We start from the raw sequence: 21030 nt of genomic DNA on the forward strand, positions 1-21030 counted from the left end.
TCGATCTGCAGATATATCTGTCAGGTGTGTACCCACCCTTACATAGCATCAACTCCCATAGGAATCCATGGAACAACATGGCTGCCTAAAAACTCAGATCTCTTTAAACAAGCATTTAACCTCATATTTTTGTCACTTCATCCTTTTGATTGTATGCCCTTTGTGTATCAAAGGTTAGTGTATATGTTAAATAAGAATTAGTGGTCAAGGCCAAGTGTTCCTTTAAGATTTATTTTTCTTCTATTGGAATAATGGATGGTAAATTGCACAATCCCCTGTAGGGAACAGTACTCGGCTTAGGACACGTGACCGTCCTGCTCTAAAACATTAACCTTTACATGGTCAAAGTTATTACATTGTCATGAAAGCTTCACAGCTAATCTATTATTTTTTTAAAGTGCCATTGTATTCTCTCATTCTGCCCATGCCCTCAGATCCGGCATCCTGGTGTTATCCAGTTACAGGGGCTCATCAGGGATTACGTGTGTTTTCTGCACGGGGGTGGGTGTAAGGAGGGTCTCCAAGTCAGCAGACATCTTGATTTAATAAATGCATCACAGATCCAGCTGCAAACACGCATGTTTGTCTTCAATGTCTACAGTCACAGAACAACACACAGCAGATCCAAGTATTAAGGTATTCTTGTTTTTCTTTACTTTAAATAAAATTATAAATTAACAGCGGGGAAGACATAAAAAAAAAAAAAAAAGACCCCCACACACACGTGAACTTCTATCTGTAAGAGGACGCCAGGGAGCAAAGTGCAGGAGTGGAGGCTGAGCACGTAGACAGGAGAGTGGGGCTGCAGGAGACTCTCTTCCAGGAGCTGGCAGAAGATGGTAAGTGTGCAAGAGCTGCTAGAGCCGGGCAGAGGATAACAGAAGCAGAGCTGGCGTTACATTTTATCGCTTCCCAGCTGGAATCTGTCTTTCCAGATGGATTTGGGCTGACGTCACCACTCACCAAGTGCATTTTGTCCCAAGCAAGGTTATTAAAAGAAAATATCAAGCGGTTTACGGGACATGTACTGTTCTCAGATCCAGCAAGACATCAAATTAATTCTCCTCAGTTCTAGCTACCAGTTTCCTCTCCATAATAATTCATTCCTTTAAAGGGGAATCACAGATATGAGCACCTTACCTACACCCCATGTAACAAGTATCCCCTCAGTACTGTGAGCGTGCAGTGTAGGATGAAGGAGTGTGCCATAGGGATGGACCCCATTTATAATGACTAAATAGGAACAGGCCTAGCTGCTAAAGGTGCATACTGACCGTTGGGGTACCCTACTTCAGCCCCTTCCCCTCTTTACCACAGACGCATATCTCTGGGACTGTTCGGCCACCGACACAAATCAATGGTGTGCGCATGCGTGACGATCACTGAAACCTTCAATGCAATCTGAACCTATTGTATAATAAATTGTGCTCAATAAGCACCGAGATCAACTCCCACAACAAGGTAACATGGTCATATGCAGAGAACACGTGTACAGTATACACAAGACCTATGCATACATGTCTAATCAGCTGCCTTTAAATACAGGAAATATCCTTTTAAGCCACGTAAAGAGTCAGAAGACTGACACGTGTAATGTCGGTTTCGTGGTAGGGAGTGACATCTGCCAGCACTTATCTACACATTTAGAAATGCTTTCACCTTAGGGAGCAGGTGTCTACAGAAAATGTTTGTATTCATACCATCATAACCCTCCCATAACCCTGTATTTTACTTTTTTATGCTCCAGAAAGAACATTTAGCAGCTCCTGTTCCAGTGTAACACAGAATGTGAGGCATCGCCATAGGACGCCAGGAAAAAGACGCAGCGCCATCAGGAAAGCAGGCAAAAGGCTGAAGTGAAAGTTACTTGTCATGTTCACGCAGTGATGTCAGCCATTTTGTGGGCAGAACCAATGAACCTATCAATTCACTAGGATCTAGTGACATCACTGAGGCATGAGGCACTTTAAGCCTCGCACTCCTAGCGAATTGATAGGCTGAATTTTCTTGAGGGTTAGTTTAGCACACAAAATGTCTGCCTTTCATGTGTAGGCAAGGAGTAAACCTTAATAATCCAATAGCATAGTACGGAAGGTTTCATGCTTCCTATCTCGTTATGCTAGAATGAGATCTGCCAATGTCCGTATTGGAATAATTTTAAAACAACAATTCTCATAATTACACCTTGCAGAGATCACTTATAAGAGAGTCTTAATGCCGGTAGAAGTGCAAGATTGGCATTATTACTGAGGAGAGTATGTGCAGCCTAAAGATGTGCTATGTCCTCCATACAAGCCACACATTGCACCCCTTTATTCGTGACAGGATGGGGGACCCTGAGGCATAAAACATGGCTTTTATCTGTCGCCTCCCATCAAGTCCTAGGCGGCAGCTCCAAGACCCAGTTGAACCCCGACATGCCAGACTTCATCAGGATTCCTCCCTCTCTGCAGAGGAGGGAGCCGCTGAACAGTTCACACAGGAACCATAAGAGTGACAGGTAGGATAAACCTGTAAATCCACCAATGGTAGGGGAGATGTGCAATATGCTGCTGACCGGTCCTCACAAGGGGCTGGACAGCCCAGACGGCTGTATTCCTTGCTCTGCCCACAGCGCAGAAGATGATGTATTCCGGTGCATGCGGCGGTGGATGCGCCGTAGCCTCAGTACGTACAGCATGATAGAAAGCAAGACCACCAGAAAACAGACCAAGAACAGGTAGTGGTTGTACACAAACGATGCCCCACGCCAGTGGGGATGGCTACCACGAAAGTGGTCCTGCTGGATGTCTCTGTGGGCGATACAAGATCACAGACCTGGTTTATTCCGAGACAAGTATCCGATTACAGTATTGCAGCCTGATAAACAGCCTAAATGTGATCAGTTATGTCTGTATATGTGTGATCAGTTGTGTCTGTATATGTGTGATCAGTTGTGTGTGTATATGTGTGATCAGTTGTGTCTGTATATGTGTGATCAGTTGTGTCTGTATATGTGTGATCAGTTGTGTCTGTATATGTGTGATCAGTTGTGTCTGTATATGTGTGATCAGTTGTGTCTGTATATGTGTGATGAGTTGTGTCTGTATATGTGTGATGAGTTGTGTCTGTATATGTGTGATGAGTTGTGTCTGTATATGTGTGATGAGTTGTGTCTGTATATGTGTGATGAGTTATGTCTGTATATGTGTGATGAGTTATGTCTGTATATGTGTGATGAGTTATGTCTGTATATGTGTGATGAGTTGTGTCTGTATATTTGTGATGAGTTGTGTCTGTATATGTGTGATGAGTTGTGTCTGTATATGTGTGATGAGTTGTGTCTGTATATTTGTGATGAGTTGTGTCTGTATATGTGTGATGAGTTGTGTCTGTATATGTGTGATGAGTTGTGTCTGTATATGTGTGATGAGTTGTGTCTGTATATGTGTGATGAGTTGTGTCTGTATATGTGTGATGAGTTGTGTCTGTATATGTGTGATGAGTTGTGTCTGTATATGTGTGATGAGTTGTGTCTGTATATGTGTGATGAGTTGTGTCTGTATATGTGTGATGAGTTGTGTCTGTATATGTGTGATGAGTTGTGTCTGTATATGTGTGATGAGTTATGTCTGTATATGTGTGATGAGTTATGTCTGTATATGTGTGATGAGTTGTGTCTGTATATGTGTGATGAGTTGTGTCTGTATATGTGTGATGAGTTGTGTCTGTATATTTGTGATGAGTTGTGTCTGTATATGTGTGATGAGTTGTGTCTGTATATGTGTGATGAGTTGTGTCTGTATATGTGTGATGAGTTGTGTCTGTATATGTGTGATGAGTTGTGTCTGTATATGTGTGATGAGTTGTGTCTGTATATGTGTGATGAGTTGTGTCTGTATATGTGTGATGAGTTGTGTCTGTATATGTGTGATGAGTTGTGTCTGTATATGTGTGATGAGTTGTGTCTGTATATGTGTGATGAGTTGTGTCTGTATGTTTGTGATTCACCATCAGCAACCTTTATCTGTAGCCTGACTAATGGATTTCTCATGTTCATTATGGCTATACTGTATATACACATTTTACGGCAATTATCTTTTTACAACAGGCGACTCTAAGCAGTTGGCAGAATCACAGAGACAAGGTTCTGTATGACAATGTGCTTGTTAAAACAACAATTACAAGTTAAAGTTTAGAAAAGTTATTAGCACATATGTTCCTCAGTCCTTTCCATGATATGGTCTGTAAATATAGAATGCAAGCTACTAAGAAACTTTATTATCGTGTGTGGTGAGAGGGGTTGTCTCTCACCTGAATTGCCCACATTCCTGTGGGATCAGCTCCCTTCAAGGGAGGCTAGAGTGAAGCCTGTGCATTCTGCAGTAGCAGTGGAGGTGTGGAACATTTGCACAGGCCCAGCTGCAGCTTATCACTGAAGGGGGGTATCCACTACGATATGCTCCATGAGTGATATCGTCTAGAGTGTTCCCTGCAGCGCTGGGCTCAATGTCGTTAATGACATTGAGCATTCACACAATATCGTTCAGTGACGTCACCCTCCCTCATCCCCGTACTTATTATCATTATACTTTATTTATATGGCGCCACACAAAAGTACATTAACCAATGAGCAAACTCGATACTTACAGGTATCGTCAGGTTGCCCTGCAAGTACGGGTTATGAAAGAGGTCGTCAACGAACAGTGGGAGTGCTCATCGTTGGTCGTTGACTGCATACCCACTGGACGATATTGCGGACGATGAACGATAACGATATTGTTCAAATCTTCCAATTTCACAGCTAGCGGATATGCGCCTTGAGAGGCAGAAAGAGTTTAAACCTCTCAGACACCTAGTGCTCTGTGCACTGATGCTGGCTAGCGGCCAGTTTAGTAGGCCAGAGTGTTGCAGTGCCAGGGACTGCCTATTAAGCACTGGGAGTGCTGGGACATTTATTTGTGTTTTATTACTTGTTATATGCCTGTGTCCCCAGGCCTAAGCCTATGCATGCTAAAGTGCAGTGTCTGCTGCCATTAAAGACACTGCTTTGAGTACCTGTCTGTCTTGAATTCTCCTTTCTACACCCCGTGTTAAACTTGTTACCTCAGTGGCAAGAACCTTGTGCGATACAAGATAGCTCCCAGTGTCCACTGCACCTCCTTATCATACACCTGCAGGACAGTCTTTAGGCTGCTGTAATTGGCAGGAAATGAGAAGCCGGTGTGAAAAACCTCATACATCCATGCGGACTTGAAGCATTGGTACCTGCAATCAGAAAACAGGAAAGGTATTTGTCAGTCGGTGGGTCGGTGGATACATCAATACTAAGCATTACATCTGTGAACAGTAACATTTGTGTGTGTTTCACAGTAAAACACATCAATAATCAAACAGAAAAAGATGGGGAGAGCTGATGTTATTCCTTCCTCCGCATTTCATAGTTTATACTCACTTAAGCCTGTGCAGGTCAGCATGTGATGCGAACAGACCACGATCAAACCGCTCTTTTAAAACTGACCATTTTGTGGCGCAGTAATCCTGAGAGTACAAGGAAAGGTTGTTATAATGAGAGAAAATTAAAGTTGTCCTTATGATGACCCGAAACAATGATCCCCCATTAGCAATTCTGCAGGGCTTTCTTGCCTAGGACCCTGCGGTTGTTTGTTTTATGGTGTCCCTAGAGTAGGAGGCATACCTGGCAGCTTGAAGCAAATCAAACTCCTATGAGACCCAGAAGGAGGCTTTACTCATCCCTTGGCAATGGGATCGGCAAACAGATAACTAACAGCATGTTTGGTAAAGTGCTATTATGGAGCATACGAGAGAAGAACCGTAATAACGCTCGTCAACTACAGACAATCTCCTCTTACCTGTGCTGCTCGTAGGAAGCGGGCAGATTTGTAGTCTCCCCCCATACGCAGAACATCCTCTGTGCAATAGTAGAACTCTGAGAAGCCGTAGAACTCGCTGTTGTGGTAGGGCAGTGGGGGCTGGTAAATGCCATTTAAGGTTGTCTGTGTCTCATTGGACAAGTTCATGAGAGGTTGGATGAGCCGGCGGCAGAGATGGAAATCGCCCGTTCCACGCAAGAACCTAGTTTGTCCCTCCTGGTGAATCTGATCTGGGATATCAAAAGGAAGGCACGGGTCCAAGTATGGCACATCTGGAGACAGACCCAGTTTCTGTCCTAGAAGCCTGAGACCAGTAACCACGGTCAGAAAGATTCTATAGTGACTTTATTCATTCATTTTTAACTTTATCATGCCAGCCAAACAAATCTATAAAACACTACAAATGTTCATGAGGATGTGGCCCTGACCTGTTCTTATCCATTGTGCTGGAGAAGATGTATCCCTCGTATCTCTGCCGAGCAGCATTGCCCCCAAAGCCCAGGAAGGTGGCTACATACACTCTGTACACGTGCTGGGTCTCGTGGGCATCGCAGCCAAGGTTGAACTCTGCCAGCAGGTTCTTAGCCATCTCTTCCTGCAGACGGAAAAGTGGGACAGTTGTCAGATGGCAGCGTATGAACACAGCACATGCAGTGAACACGGAGACATATACAGCGTTTAGCGGGTATTAATATCTTCTAGACCAGGGATTAAATCACAAAGAGGATACAGACCTTAAAGAAGAACCTCATGCAGATTTGTGTTCATTTTTGTAATGAAATTCCCTTACTTTCCCTTGCTGACACCCGTACTGCCATGATGCTCCAGGGCCCAGATTCTTTCCCAATATGGTGTGCCAGTAACCTCCACTGGCAGCACATTACATACAAGCACCCGCCTGAGAGTCCTCGAGCATGATGGGAGCAGACAAGGGCGCGCGGCTCCTGAACTTGCATGGCCCTGTACTCTGCTACTTCCAGGGGTATGGTGTTCATTTATGAAAAGAACAAGAATATGACTTTCTTTCAAAGACCATTTTTGTCCTAATTTTTTTTTACGTTTATACTTTGCAAATAAATGATCAGGACTCCAATGCACAGTCACCCATAGAGAGACTAAAGCTACCAATGTCCCCTCCTACACTATTGTCGTGTCAGCGGTGAAGAATATGTGGGCTTCTTCAGACAGGCATATATTATGGGAAAAAGCTATTGCAAAAGCAGGATGGAATGAGTCATGCATCTACTTGCTAAGATTTCCGTAAGGTTACCTGCATTTGTGATCCAAGTTTTTTTTTTTTTAAACAAACAACATCCATATGTGTCCTCATACACTATTGCTGCAGTTGTGCCAAACAGTCTCTCGCAACGCGCCAGGGCGCATTTTTGGGTTAGATGCAAAAATAGGAAAAAAAAAAAATAGCTTGCCGCGAGTCAAGCCGCACAAGACCTGGCGTCTCACTCGCGTCAGACAATTCACGCTGCACAGAGAAGTGTATGAGGACAATCTGTGAGGCAACAATGGTTTCATATTATCCATTTCACTGCGTTTACACACATAATGACATAAAAATCGTGTAAACAGGAAATAGATCCAGTGTGATAGTATTAGTATTTTTCCTTTTGTACAACATTATGTACATCATGTTCCTGCCAAGGTTATCAGCGTATTGGGAAGAAGGGGTAAGGGAGGAGGCTTTATACTGAAACATTATATGGATCCTCGCTTTCTATACGAGGTTGTGGCAGCCAATTCTGCAGCCTCTGATACTAAACACCATGTTCTGTGGCGATGTACATGAGGGAACAGCAGGGAAAGGTTCATGTAATATGAAAAGCAGAGTCTCCGGGCCTGTGTTATCCAAAGGGTGTAGTTCATGTCCCTCCCACAGATAATATATGGTCAGTAACACAAGGACAGGAGAGAACATAATGACAGTGTGTGAGCTGTAATTCCATTTATTCAGCATAACAGAGTCTCAGTTTACTAAATTACCTTTAATTTTCGCTGACTCCGGAGTATTTGCCAGCATGAAATACTAGTTTTCTCCCTCAGGCTGTGTAATTCTATCCTACATAGCGGGTTCCCTGCATTATATGTAGCGCTGCGGGGTTACATATGCAGCGTACTTAGGTGACCTACGGCGATTCAGTTGTTGCTGCTGGACAACCTTAGTCTCCCGATGTGATTGGTCATTCTCGACAAAATCTTAATCCATCTGAAAACAGGTTGCTGTGTGGGAAGCATTGCTTTATCTATTTTCTCTGGATTGCATTTTATCCAAAACTCTCACTCTTTACCAATGTATTGCTGCAGCCATCAATTACTGTAGGGCTCACCCCTGCACCTTAAGGTGGCCATACATCAGAGACCGTTTTTTGCGATCCGGCGATGCGATGGGAAGTGCCGGCGTTTCCACGTGGAAACGCCGACCTTCCACCATCGATGTCCTGCGATCCGTCGCCGGATCGCAGATATTTCCCCATGTTAAATGTCGGCGATTTGACGATCGCGATCATTTTTTTAACGCGATCGTCAAGTCGGCAAACTCCAACATGTTGGATTTCTGCGAAGCAGGGTTGCAGCATTCCCTCGCTGATGGATGGGCCCCATTAGTCTATGTTACTGCTGTAATCAGTGTGTTAATGGCTCTTTCCAGTTGTCACTCAGCACTTTCCTCAAGGCTTCGGGTGAGAGAATAAATATTGTCTACAGGATAACATAGCTGACATATATGACTGGTTACTTCTACATTGCTTCTCACAGATCCTGTGCCCAATCCCTACAGCACCTGTGCAATATGTTGGACAAGCACCACTGTATAGCCAGCAGGAGCCACATACTATAAGTGCAGATGTGTGTGCTGAGAGCAATGCGATATATTTGTCCCCACATATACTTTGAAGCAACATGTATTGTCCAATAAAGGAAATTTATTATTATCATCATCATCAGACTCCAGTGTCTGTGTTCTAGGTGTAATTTCTACATAGATGAAAGTATATGGCGAGGTTGTTTGCAGAGTACAAGTTTATAATTCTGGTTAAAGCCTTATCTACCTTATCCACAGAGGTTGGTGTCTTCTGACCCAGAACGGATAAGCTGGTCAGGCTCCATATGCACGTGCTATATTATTATTATTTATATAGCACTTTTATCCCAATAGGACTCAAAGTGCTTTACATTTGCCGTAACAAAAATACAACATACAAAATAAACTTAACAGAGAAGATAACTAAGCATTTGGGTTGTATGTTATTTAGAAACTAAAGGGACATTAATAAAATGAGTCAACAGAGAAGTGTTGAGTCTGTTTCTGCAGGATTCTAGTGTGGAGGACTCTATAATACCCGTTTTCCACTGCTGCAATAACCAGGGTTATTGCTAGGTTTACCCAGGTCACGGCTCAGTGTAAAATGGTTTTAGGGGAAATAAAAATTGGTCAAGTGACCCGGGAATCAGACTCTGGTCACTACCAGCGTTAAACGCGGGAAGGGCCCGGGTATTGGTGCAGTGTAAACGGTGCGGCCCAGGTCACGATGAACCGGGGTTTGCCTCAACCCTACAGATTGGCTGGCTTCAGAAGCGCTTGGAAATTACATCATGTTCAAGAGTCCACTGTAACACCCTAAGGGCTGTATGCAATTAGGCTGCGAAAACACGTTATCGGCTATACTTTATCGCCGATGACATCATTTTCGCAGGTTTGTCTCATCCCCGTATTCAGTTTTCCCGACTTTTCGCCGGAGCGAAAAGTCTATGCATTGGGACCTGCGAAAAAGTATCGCCATTGAATAGGTGGCGAGAACAAGTGCAGAATTGGGGTTTTGGGGTGCAGACTTCCAAAAACCACCCTGCACCCCTTGGGCAGTCCCCCAAAGTTATTCTGTGTAAAAAAAAAAAAAAAAAAAAAAAAAAAAAAAAGGATCACAGGACACCCCCAAAAAGGTACTTTGATTTTGGGGGCAAAAATAAAAATAAAAATGGGGTACAAACTTCTAAACTAGCGAAATAGTATGCGGCAGGTGTTTTTTTTTATTGCAGGTGGTTGCGGCAGGTGGATTTTTCACGATTTTTAAAACTTCACATTAGCCACTTTAAAATATGCTAGTACCCATTTTCATGTACCCCAAATTTGATGGGACACATTATTTTTCCCCCAAAAGTTGCTAATGCTATTCTTCACCGCTTTCCCAAAGAAGCTATACAGCACCTATTGACCCCACATACCTTTAGCAGGGAAATTTGGGGGTACCCATAGTGATCCCACATGTCAGAGCATCTTTTGGGGGGTGTCAGGCCGATTTCCCCGAAAATGACAGGACTTTTCACAGTTTTCCTTTTCGCCGAGTCACGTTTTCGCCAAAATGAAATTGAATACGGGGAATCGCGGGGACAAGCGCGATAAGTTTTCACTTCCCAAACCTCCAATGACGGCGAAAAGTCCGGCAACTGACTTTTCGCCTCAAATTGAATAAAGCCCTAAGTCCTGGATCCTGGAAGACCCGGGTCTGGTGTGAACGGCTGGCCTTGGAAATAACCCGGGTCCTGTCGCCGTGGCGAAAGGGGTAAAACCCGGCTCAGACCCATGCTCAGTGCTGCCTTAGGGTCCCGGCTTGGAGCCAGGTTGTGGTGGTGTATTAATGTGGGAGGAAGAAGGTTCCATAGAGTCGGGGAGCAAAGTTAAAAGCTCTACCCCCAAATAAATGATTTAGCTTTTAATGCCACGTTCACCCATGTGTGCACAGCTTAAACAGAGCTAACCAGAGGAGCAGGGGCGCATTAAGAGAGGAGGGGGCCCGTGTGCAGTTTCAGTCCAAGGTCCCCTCGTCTTTCCTCGGCGGCCGGCAGCCATTTCCCCGGGGCTTTACCTACTGCGCATGCGAAAAACGGCCACGGCGGCCATTTTCCAGGCGATTTGTACAACGCTGATACCTCCGACGTGGGACTCCGGAAAGGTAAGTATTAAAAGGGTGCAGGGTGTGCGGTGTTTGCCTCCCTACACCCATTATAGATACGCCCCTGCAGAGGAGCCATTGATAATTGTGCAGAAGCAAATGGTCAGTGTTGGTGGGTCTTTAAGAATACACAGGATGGTTTAACAGCGCACCATACGTCTCGTTTACCATTACTGAAATATCGATTTCTTACAAACCTATGTACACTGACCGTACGTTTCTGCACAAGCATCATGATTGGGCCACTGCTGTTTAGTTAGCCCAGTTTACCCAATATAAATGCAGCTTTCAAGAGACAGCTACAGGCAGCCTATGTACATTGTTCTTAGGGCCTGATTGGCACAGTGCGCGCGCGAGCCCCGGAGCGAGCGCAAAAAGCACTCGCTCCATGGCTCACTACAAAAGGGGCGGCTGTCAATGTTGATCGACAGCTCACCACATTTTGTAGGCGTTGCGGGGGGGTGGCTTCACAAATGGAGGCGTTCCCATGCGAATGCCTGCAGTTTGTGGGCGGCCCCACTGACATCACCAGTGATGTCAGTGAGGGAGCTTCCGGCTCTATTAGAGCCAGAAGTTCTCTGGGGCATGCGACCACGAGACCCTACCACAAAGGTCTCGTTGCAAGCCCGACGGTCGGGACGGTCTTGACCATTGCGACCATCATCCTGGCCGCTCGCAATAGCTGTGGGTGGTCACCCACAGCTATGTGAGCGGTCAGGAGGCCGCTCCAAAAAAACAAAAAAAAACCGCCCTGATTCAGAGCGAGCGCTCTTTCAGAGCGTCCGGCTCTGAATCAGGCCCTTAGTACGTACTCGCTCTTTAAAAATTAAAATAAAACATAGTAGCGTGAACATGTCCATGGCCTAGATCGTGTGCTCTGGAAATAATCGCTCTATCCTATTACTTCTCATGGAACCTGAGCCTGCTAGTCTATCCCTTCATCACATCTGCCTGTAAGCTGTACATGATGGAGCCATACATTGTATATTAAGAGGCAGAAAGCATACACGCATATAGGGAAGAAGCTCATGCAGCAGATAACACAGCAAAGGGAGATTAGACAATGTATGAAAACAATGGAGACACATAAGAGTAACACTTAACCAGCAACCTGGTAGCAGCACAGCGACAGTGACAAAAGGACCTGTCATAACCCCAGAAATACTAATAGACTCTCCACAACACAATGGGAGATTTATGGTCTATGTTGGAATCTGTTGCTTATAGTATCCTGGTCTCCTATAAAGACTTTTAGGCAGAATTAGTTTAATGACTGAACATTGTAACCCACATAATAATGACTTTCCTGAGAGTAGGTGACAGGTCCCGAACATGCCAACATAAAGCTAATGGGTGAGGTAAATACACCTTCCACCGAGTTAACATTTTACTTTTGCAACTGCTGCAGCTGATTATGACACAAAGACAAAACTGGAAGCAAAATAAAAGTGCAAATAAAAAGGAGTAAAATATTACTGATAATGACCTGCTGGGAGGAGGTAAAGCTTACACTTTTAGGTACTTCATACGCGATCTGAGTGGAGACCCCGCCCATGTCCAAGATGCCCGCTGTCCGCTTGCGGAAGATGGCGTCCTTGTTATCACTGCCAGGTACGTTTACCTCCACCACTGCCTCATCTTCTGTGGGAGCCAAGAGTGAGAGATAAACAAGCAGCAATAGATGCTGGGCATGTTACCATCCAGATGAGGTGGACGTACTCACCATCCTCTATGTGATCAAATCGCCCCAGGACAAAGTTGATGCCAATCCAGGCGTACACTCCTGCAAGATCCAACAACACAATTAATGTTTGTGTTATATATTATTAGGGATGTGCAGGCTTGGATTAGTTTGGATTTTCCCGCTAAATTCAGATTTTTTTTCCCGCCAAAAATCGGGTCTCAGAAAGAGGCAAAATGTCATCTTTCATTGACAAACATCATCATTCCTGGACAAAAGTCCATGAAAGATGATGTTTGTGCATAAAAGATGACGTTTTTTCTAAGACCCGATTTCTGGCGGGAAAAATAAATAAATCTGAATTTGGCGGGAAAATACGAACTAATCCGAGCCTGCACATCCCTATATATTATACATACAGCATCGTACGCAATACCAGTGTTATGCAAGTCACTCAGTAAACTGCATGCTGTACGGCACATTGTTAGTGCATGCACTGGCTTTATAAAAGGGGGATTGTCAGGATGACGACATGGTAGTACACTGATGGTATACAGCAGGCCTCTGTTGAGCGGAGTCTGGGCTGCCTCACGTACCTTCCTGCTTCCCTGAGATGACCTCTGCGTGGGAGTCAGAGAATAGAAAGTCGTAGTGTACTGGGATATCTGTTCTCAGATCTTCAAGTATGGCCTCCTGCTGGCTGAAACACACAAGTGCACTAAGTACATCTATGTAGTGGACACCAGGAAAAGTAACTGGGTCAAAAGCTGCTTCACCAAGAAAATGCTACTATGCAAATCATCCAAAGACTAAATAGTTTAATGAGTGCAAACCCAAAACCACACAAGGTCAGAGGGCATGCACGCTAAAAAGAGTACAATCTCCCCCCTCTACCCAGACACCAAGTGCCTGGTGTCTTAGTAATTATATTTTTACAAGCGGATCTCTGCATTTTGCAAAACCAGCTGGATATCTATGCAAGATGTCATGTCTTGTGTGGTTTGAAATGAAGCCCTCTGCCAGTGAAAACTGATGATACAGACTTTTCTCTGTGGGATTAATGTAAAGAAGGACCCCCTCACCTCTCAGTCAGGATCCGAAGCCCTGCGGTGCAGAGAATATACAGGGGAGTCTCTTTGTGCTTATCCCGGGGAATATGGCTAGCAGCAAAGTTGAGCAATGGAGATATGTAGTCGCTGGCTTTCTCTGGGGTGGTGGCAAGTTCCGAAATACCTAGAAGCAGACAGTCGGTAAGATGAAACAAGTCTAAAGTCATAGCAACCATGACAACAGTGAGGCATAAAGTAGCTATCTTCACTCTGTGTATGCTACAGGGAAATGCTGACAGGTTATCACTGCACCACAGGCCGTTGCTAGATTTCACAGCTTAAAGATTCACTTTCAAATGTAGTCTTAGGTGCAATAAGTGAGATAGAATAACATTTTTTTGTCAACAACCCTCTCCCGTGAATGAAAATTTATCAAGATGGGATTTGTCAAACCTGGACAAGACCTATCCCAGAAAGAGCGAGAGAAATATAAATGCTGTGGTTTTCTAACGTGGCTCAGACCTTTACTGCTTGGGAATAAAAACCTTACAGCTCACTGTAATACACAAACAAGGAAATGACATTAGGTCTGGAATGTGGGTCACAAACGAGTTCTTCATTGTTAGACTTGTTCATTCATAGAAAGATCTAAAAAGTATCATAACTTTATATAGTGAACATGTTCAGAAAAGAGATCATGTAATCACTTGATGACCAGAGAGATTTGTCCCAGGCTGGGTTGCACCTGTTTAAATAAGAATTACTTCCATTTAACAGTTTTTCGTGACTGTTCTACTAGTTAGTTCAACATAGCCCCTGTAATTTACCCCATGATACAGAGATACCAAATAGGTTTACTTTATTCTAGGCTGCAGGAGGGAAATGATCCATGTCTCTGATCTTCTCAGCAATATTAGATCACTTCTACCAGCGATATAATGCTAGACTGGCACGAGAGTGACCATGAGATCACAGATGGTACCTCTCCTGTCCTAATATGGCAATCACCCCAAACAGGAAGTCCCAGTGACATCACTGGGATTCCATAGCAACCCCAACACAAACACAATGGTTCCACACAGGGGAAGACAGCCCTGAACCCTGTATTATAATGACTGTGTGACCAGGAATATGATTTCTGGGCTCAATCACAGCACTGGAACTAGTCCGGTTCCAGTTTCAGAGAGATTAAACAATCTACACCGTCACCAGTTCTGCAGGTTGTGTATCCAAGTGTGTTGTTTGACAGGATGGAATAAAAGGAATGAACGTGGTTAACTATGATCCTTCAATCTGCCCACTCACAGTGATACAATCATTGTAAGGTGCTTGGCAATCAAAATATTCAAACTTGTTACCATGATTTTTCTAGACAATATATATATATATATATATATATATATATATATATATACACACACACACACATGTGATAACAAAGAATTGTGTGTGGGTATTAAATAACTTATATGTCATTTACACATAAACCAGAAACAAAATTCTAGCACTAGGCATGTGAAAATCTCCCTACAGGCTATGTCCTCCAGATCAGGGCGTCTCACCCACCTTTATTCTGAGCCACCACAAACATGCTTCAAAAAAATTCTAAGAAAACTTATATGTAAAGTACAGGGTTTGTTTTATTAAATGTTACTCCATCCAATAAGCAGTTTTAGACCTAAACACAATCCCCTTATTCCCCCCTCCCATGTAATTCCTGAGCCCCCAGCCCCCCATACACGCCACCCCCCCTTCCCTAATACTCTCTCCAGCCACTGCGAGCAGAAGATGGAATCGCCATCAGCATAGGAAAGGGTTTCAGCCGTTGCTAACATGATTTACTTTTCCAGATTTTGCTACATTCCACTTATGCCCATAATTACTTTTCAGTCCCCTCTTGTTTTACCATATGTTCTCTCATTCACCTGGAATATGGTCTTATTTACCTTGGGGACCATTGTTCCTATAATGTTGCTGTCATACGGTATCCACTTGCAGCAGTATGCATTTAAACAAAACATGTTTCCAGATTTCTTATTTGGTTTCCCTCACAAAACAATTTAATGAAACTGAAGTCACATATTACCATGTAGTGACAACATTTTCCTGAACGCTTTAGTACTATGTAATAAATCCTCCTACCTGTCATGCTTGGTTATGTAATAAATAAATAAATAAATAAAAGCTTCATCTGCTAAAGACACTAGATTTATTTATTAATATATAGTTACAAATCATCTATTAGGAGGGTCACTTGTATCTCGATGTAACCATCCTTTCAATTTGAACTAATAATTGAATTTCAGGACAATCACATATGCTAGACATGTTCTAACAAATGCACTGTCCTCACCATCACACACATCCTCCTTTTGTGCAGGACCTAGACAGGCTTTACATACACACAGACTATTCCTGTATCCTCTCCTTCCAATACATGCTCTAGCCTTCCAAATCCACTGCCCAGTGCTGGCTCTGACCCCACCAAGTCTCAGCTATACATACAGCATCATCATTCTCTTCCAATATCATTAATTCTACGGTAGCCGTTTTGCTTAGGAGACTCCCAGTTTGTACAGTTCCTATATTTAACTGTATGCACCTCATTATGGTGGCTTCTCACCACTCCTGCCAGCTGCCCCATTTCCCTGGTCTAACCCTGGAGCAGGGAGAAAAATCAGCCCCATTCTCCAATACCACCAAACTCTCCTTCCTACACCAAGTCTTAGCCAATGACTAACCTCCCTATGCTCTAGTATAGTAGCCTTTCAGGTAAGACGTGTGGCACAGGTCGTGCTTGAAAAAATACTGCCATGGAAATCCGTGCTTTGTGTTTGCGCTCTAATTTCCTAAAAAGGTTTTTGCGGAGTGTCCATCTATCTCTTACTATACTATCAGCACTGAACGGTCCTCCCCAGACCAGCAATCATGGTCCAGGCAACATATCCTACTTTCAGCTTAATCACAGAATCTCCTACCCCCAGCAACTGTCTGCCCTACATCCTGATCCCTCATCCCCGTCAGGCTCTGTGTCATATTTAATGCAGCATTCACCCTTTAATGGCTCATCCAGAAGTGCATGTACAGGCATACGTTGGGTGGCATTGCCAATCATGGAACTCACACTGACTGCAATTTATATTACAGCTATAGGTGGAGTCTTAAGCTGGCCACACACTAGACCAACTTACATCCAACCAGCCAACTTGTTGATTGGTTGGAATGAAAATCTGGTAACGTATGGGAGCAAATGATGATCAGCAATTGCTCCTAAATGCCAGAAAACAGATGAAAATGGTCGTCAGACAAGTTTGTTAAATGTTTGATCTAAACAATTTGTTCAAACAACAGTTCTTGTTCATTTTCCGGCGTTTGGGAGCAAATTGCTGATTGTCATTTGCTTTGATACCTTACCAGATTTTCATTCCAACCAATCAACAAGTTGGCTGGTTGGATGTAAGTTGGTTTAGTGTGTGGCCAGCTTTACTCTAAAATTAAAATGGAGTATTAGTTATACCCCTTTTCCACCAACATCTTTTTACTTTTATTTAATATATGTACTATTAGAGTATGTGTTACATATTATTATTGTAAGATCTCCTTTCCTTTTTAGTGTCAACTGGTGTGCAGCGTACATACAAAACAAATATTATTGTGATGGTCTTATTTTGTCATCTTAGCAGCATTCCAGCTTGGCTATAATAAATCCCCAAAACACTAATAAGGACACATTAGGCACAGCAATTCAGAGAGGTGGAGGTAATGAGGCCTCCAGGGTCACCTGTCAGTGATGTGAAGGTTTGGCATTCCTGAGTGCTAGTCAGGCGTGTATCTGGAATGTGCCTGGATGGGAGCTGTACTCCCCCTGGGGATCACTACCTGTGGTCACATCCTCTCTCAGACACACTCACACTTTCCACATCCCATTGTGTGACTAGACCACAGTAACGAAAACAGGTTTGTCTCACTTCATATTAGTGTGACTGCCAGGACGATCTGCTCTTTACTGAATGCCCCAAACATCATTGCACATCTGTATTGGGCACTACTAAGGCTTACTTTTCCATCAGTCATATTAATTCTGCATGATTAGAAACGTCAGCGGTTGTTCGAGACAAAGGGTTATTTATACAGTCACTCAATGTCTACTTATATGGAGTACTGCAATGTCCTTACCCAAGGAGACAAAGATCTACATACATCTAACCTCTGTACGCTACAAGTCGCATTACACATAACGTGTGAGCGTCATGTAGCGCTCTAGCGCTGGGCGTCTTTTCGTGCAACTTTTTCCCCTAAAATGCATCTTATTCGCAAAGCGGTCTGAATAGGAGGCACAAGCAGCTTCTGCTAATTGAAATAAGCAGCATATCTATATTCTGTGTGCGACTGTGGTTATATCTGCATGCAAAATGCTACGTTACAGTGCCAGCGACTGTGACACTGAAACGTAGCATTTGGCATGTCTTGCGAGGATATTGGCCATATATAAAAATCCATATGCTTGAGTTAAAGTAAATGGGGTATTTATGCACCATTCCCGATTTTATATGTAACCAGACAAGAAGACCATTGTCTCCCATCACCTTCATATTGTGCATGCAGTCCTTAGCACAAGCTATAGAAGGTAACACGGGGTTGAATTGAGAACCACAGAATACAAATTAGCCATGTTTGCGGATGATTTATTAGTGAATTCAAATGGATTAGAGATAATCGCTATCTAATTTACCTTTGGAAAATGTCAATTTGTCAAACTTTAATATCAATTATTTTAAGGCTGTGGCACGTAATTTGAATACCAGAGTCCATGGCTCGTGGTTTGCAGTCAACCTTTTCATTTCACTGGTATCCAGCCCTTATTCAATATTTGGGCATAAAGTTGACAAGAGATGTTTAGGATCGCCTTCAGACCAATTATATCCCACTGCTGCGTTAAAGTGGTAGAGACCTCCAGACTTGGCAACCCAAAAACTCTTCATGGATAGGGAGAGTAAATCTTATAAAAATGAACGTCCTTTCGAGAATTTTGTCTGTCCCTGGTTTTTGTTTCAAATTTGTTGTCCAATTTTGTAATTTATTCTATTTTGTTTTATTGGACTTGTGCATGTTTAAATAAAAGAATATACAAAAAGAACAAGGAGACTTGTGTGGGAAGCCAGAGAGAGGCCAAATGTCACTAGAAGCAGCTGAGACTGGAGTGAAGGTGCACCAATCAACCATATTAAGAGCTATGTACACAACTGGCCTGTGTGGGAGGATGACTAGAAAGAAGTCATCACTGAAGACATAAAGACATCTTTGGAGTTTGCCCCCCCCAAAAAAAACATTAGTGTTACCCAGCTAACATGTGAGTTAAGGTTTTGAGGTCAGATGAGACAAAAATAACTTTTTGGACCCAATGCAAAATGCTATGCAAACATAACTGTCCATTCCTCAACAAACACTATCCCGAGAGTAATGTAAGGTGGGAGCAGCATTGTGTTTTGTGGAATGTTTTTCTCAGTAGGGATTCGGCATCTTGTTAAAATTGAAGGACGGATGGTGCAAAATACAGGGAGATACTGCAAGAGAACCTGCTTTGGTCTGCTATGAAGCTAAAGCTTGGGAGAAAGTTCATCTTTTAGCAGGATAATGATTCCAAGCACAAAGCAATATTGGCATGGCTAACTAATGCATGGTACACACTATGCGATATGTTGATCAATTAGCCGACGAATGACATTGCACAGTGCATCTGTATGTATGTACAGAAGAGATGTCTGATCAATGTCATTCACAGACCCCGCAGCACAGCCGATGACAATATATCTTGCTGATATATTGGTGCATCTGGCTGTGTGCTGGCGACCCTCCGACCGCCCATATACTTAATGCAGGGACAGCTGACATTAACATCTCTAGTGTACGGGAAAATTTATATGCCCGCCCAGTTGTGATGTCAGTCCAGACATACTGAACGGCAGATTGGTAAGTGTGTATTGGCTTACCAATCGGCCTCTCGGTCTGCGGATCTCTGGGTTGGCGGACAAGTCGTCCAGGTGTGTTCTCAGCCTAACAAAAAGGTGACTGACTCTATAATGGTCAAGTCAAAGACCAGATCTCAATCTAATTGAGAATCTATGGCACTATGTAAAACATGCAGTCCAAAAGCATCATTCAAACTGGGGCAAATATGCAAAGGGCAAAAATCAGTCCCAAAGAGTGTGCAAGCCTGGTAGAAAATTACCCCCAAGAGACTTAAAGCTGTTATTGCAGAAATAGGTGGTTCAACCAAGTACTAGCCTGCAGTTTTGTTTAGTTTTTTATTCATCTGCAGACACAATGTATTATGGGTTTGGAAATGTACTTTACGAGCCTACTGGTTCACAATAAAAACATACTGTCTGAAACAATCTACGCAAGTGTTATTTGTTTTAGGAGTGAATACTTTTGCAAGCCTGGATTCTCTTCTTTGCATCAATTTAGCCTTTTTCCCCTATCGATTTTTTTAATAATTATAAATGGCCTAGAGCAGTGTTCTCCAACCTGTAGCTCACGGTCTTAATTTTTGTAGCTTACCTAGCTGCAGTACTGCCGAGTCAACTAGGAGGAAGTGACCTCTGACGTGTGCTCCCCAATGGCATTGACGCCATGGGTGGAGCCACAGGGAAGCACGTCAGGTGATTGCTGCAGCCTGTACAGCAATCACCTGACGTGCTTCCCCGTGGTTCCACCCACGTCGTCTAAGCTATGACGAAGCGAGTGACTCCCGCCCAGCTCGGCCAGAAAATCACACAGCAGCCCTGCCTATATATTTTGCTCTAATGCACGTACCACCTTGGAGCCGGTAATAAACAGTGAAATGTGCCTGTGCTTACATTTTATTTACAAACTACAGCAATAATGTAATAATTAAATGCCTTTTTATTTTCCATGAAACTTTTTTTAAAATTTTCATTAAATTACCGTATATACTCGAGTATAAGCCGAGTTTTTCAGCACAAAAAATGTGCTGAAAAAGTACCCCCTCGGCTTATACTCGAGTCAAGTGTAGCGCTGACCGGACGGAGTTCGGTCAGCGCTACACACTGCCAAACACACAGCCGCCGGAGCCGGCAGCTGCGTGTTTGGTGTAATCAGCAGCCGCTGAGAGTCTGTCAGACTCTCAGCGGCTGCTGCTGCTCCCACTGCGGGAGCCATCTTCCGGCTCCCGCAGTGGGTGATGGGAGACACGTCGTCATGACGACGTCTCTCCTATGCAAAGCGGCCGGAGGAGCGGACAGCGGCGGGACCAGGAGCGGGAGTTCAGGTAAGTGATTTTTTTTTAAAATCTTTTCACGTCTCTCTCTACTAGGGGGGGGGGAGGGGGACTACAGAGGGCACTACCAGGGGGCGATGACTACAGGGGGCATTATCAGGGGGCACTACCAAGGGGCATTATCAGGGTGGCGATTACTACAGGGGGCGCTAAAAGGGGGGATTACCAC

At 43.7% G+C, this 21030-nt stretch overlaps 1 protein-coding gene across 4 annotated transcripts in view; it reads right to left on the minus strand.

The window, feature by feature from the left end:
* Positions 1-623: 623 nt before the first annotated feature.
* ENTPD4 (ectonucleoside triphosphate diphosphohydrolase 4) overlaps positions 624-21030 on the minus strand; it is a 44841-nt gene continuing 24434 nt past the window's right edge. For 2 of the 4 annotated variants that reach the window (XM_088443370.1, XM_088443371.1), the window contains exons 5-13: positions 13595-13745; positions 13109-13212; positions 12555-12614; positions 12318-12472; positions 6302-6468; positions 5853-6177; positions 5435-5520; positions 5086-5247; positions 624-2792 (exon numbers count right to left, since the gene is read on the minus strand). In XM_088443370.1, coding sequence (XP_088299496.1) covers positions 2564-2792; positions 5086-5247; positions 5435-5520; positions 5853-6177; positions 6302-6468; positions 12318-12472; positions 12555-12614; positions 13109-13212; positions 13595-13745 — 1439 coding nt within the window. In that variant the 3' untranslated portion in view covers positions 624-2563. The remainder of the gene's footprint in view (positions 2793-5085; positions 5248-5434; positions 5521-5852; positions 6178-6301; positions 6469-12317; positions 12473-12554; positions 12615-13108; positions 13213-13594; positions 13746-21030) is intronic. The other 2 variants (XM_088443372.1, XM_088443373.1) reach the window with 2 other exon arrangements.

Source organism: Taudactylus pleione, unplaced genomic scaffold, assembly GCF_031769625.1.
Source record: "Taudactylus pleione unplaced genomic scaffold, aTauple2 ptg000329l, whole genome shotgun sequence".
Classification (NCBI taxonomy): Eukaryota; Metazoa; Chordata; class Amphibia; order Anura; family Myobatrachidae; genus Taudactylus; species Taudactylus pleione.